Consider the following 12,752-nt stretch of genomic DNA (forward strand, 5'->3'; position numbering starts at 1 on the left):
CTAATTTGCAGTTTAAGATATATTGACAAAATTATCAAACACTTTAGTTTTAAGTTAAAATAAATAAATCTCATAAATAATAATAATAATAATAATAATAATAATAATAATAATAATAATAATAATAATAATAATAATAATAATAATTTTATTTATTTATTTGTTTACACTGCAAGTGGGCAAGCACCCAGTGGCAGTGGTATACACAATATAAACAATACACAATAAAATTACAATTCAATACACAATACAATTATACAATACACAATACAATTTAACACAAAAATTACAATTAATAATAAAACATAAAATAACCTAATTTTACAATACAACCTACATATGTATAGGCCCTACATAAGTTTCAATAGTCTTTCACTTTACTCTCATCTCACTCACTGTAGTGGCACTATGACGCATTTCACTGACACTTTAGGACATTTCACTGACACTCTATGACACATTTCACTGACACTATAGAACACATTTCATTGACGCTATAAATTATCACTGATCGGAACTATTCACTGCACTGTAAAACCATAACTTCACTGAATCACCTCGCTTCACTGATACAACAGTTCAAATAAGCAAAATAATTACATCCTTATGCATATTTATAAACAGAACTACATTTAAGCTAAACATTTCTAGTCTAAGGCCCTATTGCACGCTGTTTTTAAATAATTTACAATTCAAACAAAGGGAGTAACTCGTCAGGCTAAATAAATACATGTCACCTTAAAATATTAAATGTTAAATGTCACTTTAATTTAAGTTTGCACTTTATACACAACTTTTTAAGTTATTCTTGAATCTCCTTAAGGAAGGACAGCCCTCAAAGACCACTGCAGGTAGGTCATTCCAATCATTTATAGTTCTATTTAAAAATGAGAATTTACCTACATCCGTTTTCTGTTTCCTACATTTCATTTTAAAATCATGATCGTTCCTACCATAGTATGTTGGCTTTTCTAACCGAGCCGTTATGTCTACCCATGCTTTCTGACCTAGATGTGCTCTATACAATGATGTTATTCTAGTTTTCCCACGTCTGTTTTCCAAAGTTTCACATTTAAGTTCTTTTATCGTAAATAATAATAATAATAATAATAATAATAATAATAATAATAATAATAATAGCACAACAAATTATTGGGTGAACTCAGTCCCATATAAGTTGGCGCCACTGCTAGTAATTGATTTCCCATACATTTCTTTGTATAGTATGCTGTGTTACAGTGTATGTATTTTTCACACATTACTCTTGACATTTTCTGTTCATAAAGAAAATACTCGTCAAGCACCAGCTTGTGTGAAATTAAGTTACTCATGTAAAGAACAAATTCAAATGTCAATGCAGCATAAACATTTTTCCCCACGCTCGTTATTACTAAAGGCCGTTAATTCATTGGCTTACAATTCACTGTTGGGGAAAGCTAATCTATGATGCATATATTTACATAAAATTATAGTGTTGTGTCAGTAACACAGAATAAAGAATGAAGGACATACTGATAAGAAATACACCACGTACTGACTCACTGGTAAAATAAATATAGGGGAGTAATTGACATTGATATTACAGCGAAATAATCAGTATCCAATGGAGAGCTTTGCCGTAGGTCAGTGGTTCCCAAAGTGGGGATCGCAATCCCCTCGGGGGGGGGGGGGGAGTCGTGTAAAAAGCTTAAGGTGGCCCTGTAAAGAACTGAGGGAGATCGCGACATGATTAAAAAAAAAACACATTATTAACATCAATTTAGTATAAAAAACAGCGAGAGGAAAAAAAACCATCAATTTATGTTGCATTTAGAAACGTATGTTATGTTTTATTTAACGACGCTCGCAACTGCAGAGGTTATATCAGCGTCGCCGGATGTGCCGGAATTTTGTCCCGCAGGAGTTCTTTTACATGCCAGTAAATCTACTGACATGAGCCTGTCGCATTTAAGCACACTTAAATGCCATCGACCTGGCCCGGGATCGAACCCGCAACCTTGGGCATAGAAGGCCAGCGCTATACCAACTCGCCAACCAGGTCGACTTAATCATAAACAACGTTGAATATGAAAATAAAAAAAGTTTAAATAATTATAAAGCAAATGTGCTGTTTATTTTTTGAGAAAATAGCTTCTCAAATGTGATCTCTATACTCACATACCGTTATCATTTTCTATTTCTTGTTTCTGTTTCAATGGCACTCCTAGACCAGAAACTTATTTTCCATGAATACGAATTTGAAAATACTATTCAAGAGCTTCTTTTGCAAGCTCGAGATATTCTTGTATTCTTTTGATCTAAATCTGGTCTATGCATTTTGGAATTACAGCCGCTGAACATAACTGTCATAAACCGGACTAAGTATCTATCTGTGACTGTCATAATTATTTGCGTTTTTTCCAGAAAATACATTTAAAAAAATTGTTTAAAGCTGTGCAAATTTATCTGTATGTCCACAAAAACGAACAAACAAACTCATTATTGAATAATTTCAAGGGAAAATTGTTCCGGGCCCGGGTATCGATCCCGGGACCTCTGGTTGAACGTACCAGCGCTCTACCCCTGAGCTACCCGGGAACTCCACCCGACACCGTCTCAACTTTTCCCTTTATATCCACACAACTCGCGTGGGCTGACGAAATGCCAGAGACCCACAACGAGTGCACATAATCTCTGTGTGACCCGGCCCCGGAACAATTTTCCCTTGAAATTATTCAAATCTGCTTTACAGGGAGCTTCACCTGAAAGACTAGATTTGCATAATATATACGTTACTGTGTACGTTAACAGAAAACCACAATTCCAAGTCACACAGAGATTGTGTGCACTCGTTGTGGGTTTCTGGCGTTTCGTCAGCCCACGCGAGTTGTGTGGATATAAAGGGAAAAGTTGAGACGGTGTCGGGTGGAGTTCCCGGGTAGCTCAGGGGTAGAGCGCTGGTACGTTCAACCAGAGGTCCCGGGATCGATACCCGGCCCCGGAACAATTTTCCCTTGAAATTATTCAAATCTGCTTTACAGGGAGCTTCACCTGAAAGACTAGATTTGCAAACTCATTATTTATCTATCATTTTCCATATTTTTTTTATTGTACACTGGAATTAATCAAATTCTTTTTGTGAAGTGATGTCGATCAGAAAACAAGTTTCCTTATAAATCCGTCGCTGGCTGTTATGTTAACATCTTGCCTTGCAAGCTACTTCTTCAACGTGTTTTAAGTGTTGGAAAAATATATCAGCAAAGTGGGCTAGTCTATGAAGCCAAAGAGAATTTTATTGCAAATTAAGTTTTCATATTCCAATTTCTTGCCTTAGAAGTACCGGTACATTAGAAGTTGGGTGGTATCCACAGATTGAGTAAAACTATCATTCTTTTCGATTTTAGAGGAATTTTTATTTTTCGAATGTGGTTAGGTACCGGCATGTAGTGGGGGGTCGCAAACAAATGTCTCACCCAAAAGTGGGTCGCACCTTCAAACAATTTGAGAACCACTGGCATAGGTAGACGCATGGAACCTCTATAATCATGACTCTTCAACCTGCGGCCAGTTGATGGATTTCGTTTGGCCTGCTTCATTCGATTTTAAATAAAAATGTAAAGTTAATATGTTTTGATAATCCATTTTGAATCTTGCATACACTACTTTTAACACTTGAATATAATTAATTGATTAACTAGCGGACTTACTCGTGTTAATTATGTAAGATATAGAACAGAAAACACACTACAAAGACATCTCAACACACAAAAAACACAAACAAATAAATACGACCACACAGGTGTATACAAACTCACATGTAATAGTTGCGACAAGTTCTACATAGGACAGACAGGCAGATCATTCCAAACACGCTACAAAGAACACATTAAAGCAATAACCAGAGGACACAATACTTCTACATACGCCGATCACATAACCAATGTTAACCATACATACAATAACATAAATGCGGAAATCCTACACATACAACCCAAGAACCAAAAACTCAATACACTAGAACAATACGAAATATACAAACACACTAAAACACACCCCGATCAAATTCTCAACACACAGATCAATTTCAGTACACACACACACTATTTGACTCCACTCTTCAACACCTTTCAACAATCAAACACACCCACATAACAGGCAGAGAAGTTCGAGATGACGCCGAGATCTAGTAGGCTCTGAGGATGGTGTGATGAAGCACTGAAACAGCTGTACGTCGTACAAATTTTACATAATTAACACGAGTAAGTCCGCTAGTTAATCAATTAATTAATATGTTTGATGGCTGCTAAGGTAGTTTAATGTTACATGTTCATTTATCATATTGGTCAGAGAAAACTCTTTGGAAAGAACTTACATTGTGAGAACTCTAGCTTCAGAGGGGGGGACACTTCATCAGGGTGCGAATTAACGGGGGTTGAAAAGTTATCCCGCTCTTATAAATTCATATTAACATTCCTGCCCGGGATAACTTCTATCCCCCCCCCCCTCATAAAATATAATTGTTTTAATACAAGTATACTTTATAAAGAGAGAAGAATCCGAAAAGGATAGCTGCCCTTGAAAAAGGGGTACCGAACTGTAACAGCACCTAGATTATTGTACATCAACAATATTCTAGTTTTAATTTTATTTTTATTTTATTTTATTGGGGGGGGGGCAGCTGTCCTCGACAGGAATAATTTATTTTTCATATATAGAACTGTACAGATGGTTATTTACAATTAACAAGGAATGTCTTAAAACATTAATGGCTATATCTTGAAGTTCCAAAAGATCAATATGGAAAGAAACTGATACAAAAACATGAGATAGTGCCCCTTGCACCAAAGAGCAAGCCAATTACTTCCCAGCAACAAATGGGTATGTGGTATTTCTCTTCCAGATAAGTAAAGCAGGGTTCATAATGTCTCTTCTTTTCCAGATCTACTTCTTGTGGTTGTAACTAAGCAAAGAAAATAATATTGATATATTATCATCACCGGCGAGTTGACAACAATTGAAGGGTACACGGGAAAAATGATCAAGGTCCATAAAAAATCGAAATTGAGTTAATAATGCTATCTTATAGTGGAAAAGAAGTACTATCATGTGTGGTCTAGCTAGTAATAAGAAATCATCGTTCTTGACATTCCACTACATCAATTTCTATTAAATACACACATAACAAAGTATTAAGTGCTTAAATTTTAAAATTCGTTTTTCTCGAAACTTTCTAAAATGGACCTTGATCGTTATTCCCGTGTACCCTTTAATTAGTAACATCTTATCATAAGCCTGCTCGTGGATATAAGTATTATTATAATCAAAATGCAAGACAAGCAACTCAGTACAACCAAGCGTTGAGCCATATCGAATGAGGCTAATAATAATTTTATGTATGGTATTCTCTATCTGTCCCGCACCGTGGCGTCGCGGTCTAAGGCAGCCTGCCTAGGACTCGCGTTATGGAATGCACGCTGGTTCGAGTCCTCATGGGGGAAGAAATTTTCTCATGAATTTTCGGCCAGTGTATGGGACCGGTGCTCACCCAGCATCGTGATGCACTTGGGGAGCTACGATAGGTAGTGAAATCCGGTTGCGTATACCAGCTATAACAGCTGGGAGCATCATCGTGCTAACCACACGATTCCTCCATTCTGGTTGGATGATCGTCCACCTCTGCTTCGGCATGTGGGCGTGAGGCCAGCAGCCGGCTGGTCGGTCTAGGCCCTTCACGGGCTGTAGCGCCATGGATTATTATTATTATTATTATTATTATTATTATTATTATTATTATTCTCTATCTAGTATTCTATCCCCACCTCATCAGAAATCTTAATTCGCACCCTGCACTTCATCACACTTCCCCTACTTATCAGAATGTGAAGCTACTAACACTGAAAAATACGCTTCAGTTGTTAGTGCACTAAAACTGTTCTCGGCAATATGTTTTCTGATTTTAGATTTGTTTCCTACTGCCTTCAGCGTAGCTAATGATGATGTTCCCGACAACATGTAAATGGAAGAACTTGATTTTCAGGATAACCATTATTGGGCTCTATAATCCGTCCTATCTTAAAGCAGAGCTGTTTCTAGTCACAGTTAATATGTGCTTTATTTGCTGTAGATTCTTTGGCTGGCAAAGTGGTATGGATCACAGGGGCCTCTAGTGGCATTGGAAAGCACTTGGCTCTTGCATTGGCTCCAGCAGGAGTCAAACTCGTGCTGTCAGCTCGCAGGGAGAATGAGCTGGAGAGAGTGAAGGAGGACTGTCTCAGTGAGTACATCCATAACATGCCTGTTTTGAATATATTCATAATTTAATAAAGTTCTTGATAATTTGATTGGTCCACACCTGTGGAGTAACGGTCAGCGCATCTGGCCGCGAAACCAGGTGGCCCGGGTTCGAATCCCAGTCGGGGCAAGTTATCTGGTTGAGGTTTTTTCCGAGGTTTTTCCTCAACCCAATAAGAGCAAATGCTGGGTAACTTTCGGTGTTGGACCCCGGACTCATTTCACCGGCATTATCACCTTCATATCATTCAGACGCTAAATAACCTAAGCTGTTGATAAAGCGTCGTAAAATAACCCAATAAAATAAAAAAAAATAAAAATAATTTGATTGTATAACATTTGAATTGCATTGAAAGTGGTTATTACTGAATTTGTCTTATTATTGTAGCGAAAATAGGATTTACACTTAACATACAGAAGTCCACACATGTGGAGCAACTGTCAGCGCGTCTGGCCACGAAACCAGGTGGCCCGGATTCGAATCCTGGTCAGGGCAAGTTACCTGGTTGAGGTTTTTTCCGGGGTTTTCCCTCAACCCAATACGAGCAAATGCTGGGTAACTTTAGGTGCTGGACCCCGGACTTATTTCACCGGCATTATCACCTTCATTTCATTCAGATGCTAAATAACCTGAGATGTTGATACAGCGTCGTAAAATAACCCAATTAAAAAAAACATACACAAAATTAAACGGACACACGTACAGGATAGAAGCAGTGTATCTGTGTAGATTGAAGAAGGCAATAAATAAAACATGCGCGTTTTGTAATTAAATGCATGGTTAATTAGAAAATTAGGCTGAAAATCTGCATAATTTGGCAACAGTGCACTGGCTCAAGTATGAAACTTCACACGCACTCAGTCTAAACAGCAGAGTTCTGTCCTTTAGTCACTGCAGTAAGGTTGCCAAACTTCCTAAAGGAAGAAAACAATACGTGTTAATCTTTTTATTTAATTTGCAAGAAAACCGGCCATTTTATTGGGAAACTGCAAAGGGATAAATCATTCCTCATCAGTTTCTCTAATGATAAGAGTAAAAATCAGAATCATACGAATGGTACCGGTACTTATCGAGTGACACAGTTAACATTTAGGGCAAAATTTTGTACTATTCCTACAGCTGCAATGCTGAAAATACACACAAAAAACAAATTACATTACGTTACCTACATAAAGCTCATGCTAAGTAGCCACTGGCATATCTCGGTCATTAGAAGTCTTGCCTGCTGGTCTGAAGCTGCGCTCGAGCGTGGTTTCGATTCCAGTTTGGGCTGATTGCCTGGTTGGGGTTTTCTGAGGTTTTTCCCGGCCTCATCTCGCCAAATAACATTTCACCGTCACATCGATCCTAAATAACCTCTTAGTTTATACAGCGTCGTTAAATAGCCAACTAAAAGATTCAATAGATAAGTAAAATAAGTACCGTATTTACTCGAATATTTCACGCACTTTTTTCCCGCAATTTCGATCTATAAATTAAGGGTGCGTGAATTAAGCGAGGAATTTCACAAGCTGGTATTTTTAAGGGTAAAAATGACAAAACTACGCAGTTCCCTTACATATCCTAGTAACTTGTCTTCAAGATCAGGGAATTTTACACCTTTTGGCCCACGAAATGCTTTCCTCGATGCATTTGTTTCTTGAAGAGCTTGTTTTTGTTTCCTCCAGTAGCGAATATTAAATTCTGGAACTGTGAATTCACGCCCAGCTGCTCTGTTGCCATGTGTTTCTGCATACACAATAACTTTTAATTTGAAGGACGCAGTATGACTCGAATATCGGGATTTACCATTCATTGTTAAAACTTTTAACAGACGGCTTTTGACAGGTTTCCCTTTTCGAGTCTCAAACTCAACTGATGCGATCCAACACAAAGCTTTCAAACCACCCCCATTCAAATGGTAGTGGGAGGTCAATACCCTACACCGGTATTTTTAAAGGACTTTCATAGACGAGAAGGGTGCGCCTGTAACAGGTAGCTGTCCGGTCCCAAATACCGCTATGCACTCTCTCGTTACGGCATTTAAGATACCGTACATTCAGGGCTCCTCGACATACAGAGGTGTGAAAATTATTAGAATAATCTTAATTTTAAAGGTTTTTTTAATAGTTCCTTCACAAATATTCACTTAATTGATGAATATTGGTATATAATATTACTATACTGATGTAGGATATATTTACTACTAACAATGCCGGAAAGCATTGTTGTACATTGGTATCTTTCTTATTTTACAATTGTTATGGGAATTCAGAAATTATTATATTATGTTGGCGGAATTGGAAACATCAAAAATTAATTAAGAAATGCTTTAAACAAATTGTTCTTTGCGTTTACATTGTTGTGAAGGTTCGAATGAACGTATACATCTGTTTTGTGCATATAATTTTTTATGTTTCCAATTCCGCCAACATAATATAATAATTTCTGAATTCCCATAACAATTGTAAAATAAGAAAAATACCAATGTACAACAATGCTTTCTGGCATTGTTAGTAGTAAATATATCCTACGTAAGTATAGTAAATTATACCAATATTCATCAATTCAATTAATATTTGTGAAGGAACTATTAAAAAACCTTTAAAATTAAGATTATTCTAATAATTTTCACACCTCTGTAATACACCTCATTACTTCAAGTTTCAGTATGTACTTGTTACAGTATTTCACGGATATTAAATGCGTGAAATACACGAGAAAATTAATTTATTAAATTATATAGTAAATAATTTGGGTGCGTGAAATATGCGATGGCGTGAATTACGCGAGTAAATACGGTACATATATGTACGATTCATATGAGTACATATTATGTACAGTCCTAGAAAAACGTTTTGTTGCACAGATACTGTAAGTCCCAGAAAGGAGGCAGTGCGCATGACCAGAGGACGAGCAACCTGGTTCACAAGAGAACGACTAGTTGAGGTAATAAAATTAGTTTTGTTTCGTTGTATGTCTGATCATGCGCACTGCCTCCTTTCTGGGACTTATACAGTGTCAGTGCGACAAAACTTTTCTCTAAGACTACATACAAATATCAACACATCCTACACGTCTTCACGAAGTTATAGGAAATTGCTAGAATTAATAGAAATAGTGAGAAATTAAGGAAAGGCTAGTGAAGATTATAGATCAAGAGAAATAAATACGAAGAACTGCAGGGTTTTAATTGTATTCAAATTTTGATGATAATTTTGCTGTAAAACTTGCATGCCTGTAATAAAATTCGTATGAATATGTTTCAGAACTTGGGAAGAATCTCACTGAAAGCGATGTTCTGGTGTTACCAATGGACGTGACAGCAATAGACAAACACAGGGCTCACTTCCAGCGAGTGCTCGACTGTTTTGGACGTGTGAGTCTCTGCAAGATCCTTTTCCATCCTCGTGTGTAACCATTGCTTGAGAAATCTGAAGTAAATGTCCTAGAACCAAATTTGTAGTAAAACCGAATGAAGAAACAACTCAGTGACTTCATCATCATCATCATCGTCATCATTTCTGGTTGGTAGCTAGGATCCTGGAAGAACTTTCTGGACTGTCAATGTGGGTAATTCCATTCTTGAAATGAGTATGCCTATAAAGTGGAATTCTTTATCCTGATGATAGAATGTTAGAAGAGGATCATGGCTAGCAGAAATAAATTTTGACATCGACGATAAATTACCAGTAGATTATGAAGGAACCCTCCCTTTAAGAGTTCTTCTGTAGGTCGTTAATGACACCATCCACTTTCGAAGGACAGTAATTGGAATGCTTTCAAATACAACTATAATTTAATGTTTAATGTAGTAACAAGTAGTGGTAATAATGAGTAACTGCCCAAGACATTCCTTGGCGACTATCTTGCAGGCCTAATGACACACGCACGCACGCGCGCACACATACACACACACACACACACACACCCGCGCACGCGGAGAAACATAATAAACAGGGGAGGAATTTGGCCACCAGATAGAGATCTAACAAAAAGATTCTTAAATGACTTTTGCAAATTTGTGAATTCAATTGACTTCATAAACAATTACAGTAGAATAGAACACAGAGTAGTAATAAGCATATATCTGTACATAGTGTAAATACATAAACGTAGATTTAGATAAGACAGAATAGGATTTTTACTATTTAATACGAGAAAAATTCGTACCGGCACCGGGAATCGAACCCAGGACCTCTCAGCTCTGCGCGCTGAGCGCTCTTTCCAACTGAGCTATGCCGGGACACGATCCACGGCGCTGGCCGAACTCCTCTCGTAATGCTTTTACGGCCTTATTACCTGCATTTAAGATGATACGAGTCATATACGCAGGGGCACATATTTAAATGACTTTGTGGCCATATTGTGTCTCGGCATAGCTCAGTTGGAAAGAGCGCTCAGCGCGCAGAGCTGAGAGGTCCTGGGTTCGATTCCCGGTGCCGGTACGAATTTTTCTCGTATTAAATAGTAATAATACATATTGGCTATTTCATAATAGCCGTGTAGTATTCAATGAGGTGGGCGAGACCTCATACAAAATGAATATGTGATGTAGAATAGGATTTATTAAGAAGTAAAATCCAAATTGTACAAAGTACAACATTACTAAACTCAGGCAATCCAAACAAACAGCGGCATAATACAGGCTTGTATTGTAAAAAAAAAAAACACACACACACACACGTGCTGCTACATATGACTAAGGCATCACTCATCTCTGCGAGGCTTCTGCCACAAGCCTCATACTGGAATGACTGCCAACAGTGAATTTAGTATATGGAAGGATTGGAGTGAATCCAAGTGTTACGATACATTGTTATTACGAACTTATACTGTTATTAGATATAATAACTCAATTTTTTTGGGTAGGCCAAGCTTCAAAAGTCTCAAACCTTTGCCACTGATTCTTTGTTGTTGTGGCATTATCCTCATGAGAGCTGTCTTCTTGACATTTCTCGTCATGGCCGAATATCCAGTGAAGTACTCAATCAGAATCACCAGCCTTTAAAAATTAAACTCCCTGTAGATAAGTCACCAAGTTGGCAATTCTGACCACTGTTGGTAACACGCTTGATTTTTGCCATCTAATATTTGTAACCACAACAATAGCAGCGGCAGCAATCAATGTCATTTCAGTAATTTCGGTGCCGATTTGTCCAGTAATAAGAATTTCTTAAAAAACCTCTGTGTGTCTATATTTAGTGTTTTGAATTCTGTCCGCAGCTGGACATCCTGGTGAACAATGCTGGTCGATCACAAAGGGCCAACTGGGAGGACATCGACATTGCTGTGGACAGAGAGATGTTCGAACTCAATGTGTTCAGCGTGGTATCCCTGTCCCGCATCGCTATGCAGCACTTCAGGGACAGGAAGGAGGGCCACGTTGTTGTCACGTCGAGTCTTGCAGGAGTGATGCCTGCTCCGTACTCAGCCAGTTACACGGGCAGCAAGCACGCCATTCAAGTGAGTGAGGATCAAAAAAGCAAATTTCGAACTTGGACCATTCAGTAAATTAGGAGATAAAAGAATGTGGTTGCTATGTACAATATTTTATGCGCATGCATTGGTCATACCAACAATAGTGAAGCAATTGAAACAGAAGTTTCTGTGAAAATAAACACCGTTTTTTATAACTGTAGGCTATTATTATTTTTCTATAAACTTACTTTTTAACATAATTACGAGACTTCAAAATCCTTCGTGACTATATGAGATAGAGACTGTCAATAGTCACGATAGTACTATCGACTGTTGTTCCTATTATCGATAGTTATTACAAACTTTTTTGTTAATTGGTTATATATATCTGAATTTATGTCTAAATGCGTACCGTACTGAACTATTAATTTAAGGAAAATCCATTAAGTTTCCAAAAATCACTCCATGTACAGCATAGACCTTCATAGCATAGATTTTAATTTTACTTCAAATTGTAAAAAAAGGTAAAGGTAAAGGTATCCCCGTAACATGCCATGAAGGCACTTGGGGGGCATGGAGGTAGAGCCCCATGCTTTCCATGACCTCGGCACTAGAATGAGGTGGTGTGGTCGGCACCACGCTCTGACCGCCTTTTACCCCCGGGAAAGACCCGGTACTCAATTTTATAGGAGGCTGAGTGAACCTCGGGGCTGTTCTGAAAGTTTGGCAACGAGAAAAAATCCTGTCACCACCTGGGATCGAACCCTGGACCTTCCAGTCCATAGCCAGCTGCTCTACCAACTGAGCTACCCGGCCGCCCACTTCAAATTGTATTTTAACAATTTAATGTCACATGTACCGGTATTCGTATTGTACATTTTAAACTTTCCAACTAAATTAATATCAGCATAATATAACAAAATGATTCATTTTTAATATTTTACTTCTACCTTCCACTTCCTTCGGTTTGCAACATATGTAAGTAGACTCACACTTTTCTTTTATATAAATTCTCAAACAAAATTTTCGTTTTTTCAGATTTTGCAGAATTCTCATGTCACTGGTACGTTTAAGCCATGAT

General features: G+C 37.7%; 1 protein-coding gene across 4 annotated transcripts in view; it reads left to right on the forward strand.

The window, feature by feature from the left end:
- Positions 1-12,752, forward strand: part of LOC138698574 (dehydrogenase/reductase SDR family member 7-like) — a 41,212-nt gene that overhangs the window by 11,433 nt on the left and 17,027 nt on the right. For all 4 annotated transcript variants that reach the window (XM_069824594.1, XM_069824597.1, XM_069824596.1 and 1 more), the window contains exons 3-5: positions 6,104-6,253; positions 9,520-9,629; positions 11,477-11,716. In XM_069824594.1, coding sequence (XP_069680695.1) covers positions 6,104-6,253; positions 9,520-9,629; positions 11,477-11,716 — 500 coding nt within the window. The remainder of the gene's footprint in view (positions 1-6,103; positions 6,254-9,519; positions 9,630-11,476; positions 11,717-12,752) is intronic.

This window comes from Periplaneta americana, chromosome 4, assembly GCF_040183065.1.
Source record: "Periplaneta americana isolate PAMFEO1 chromosome 4, P.americana_PAMFEO1_priV1, whole genome shotgun sequence".
Taxonomy (NCBI): Eukaryota; Metazoa; Arthropoda; class Insecta; order Blattodea; family Blattidae; genus Periplaneta; species Periplaneta americana.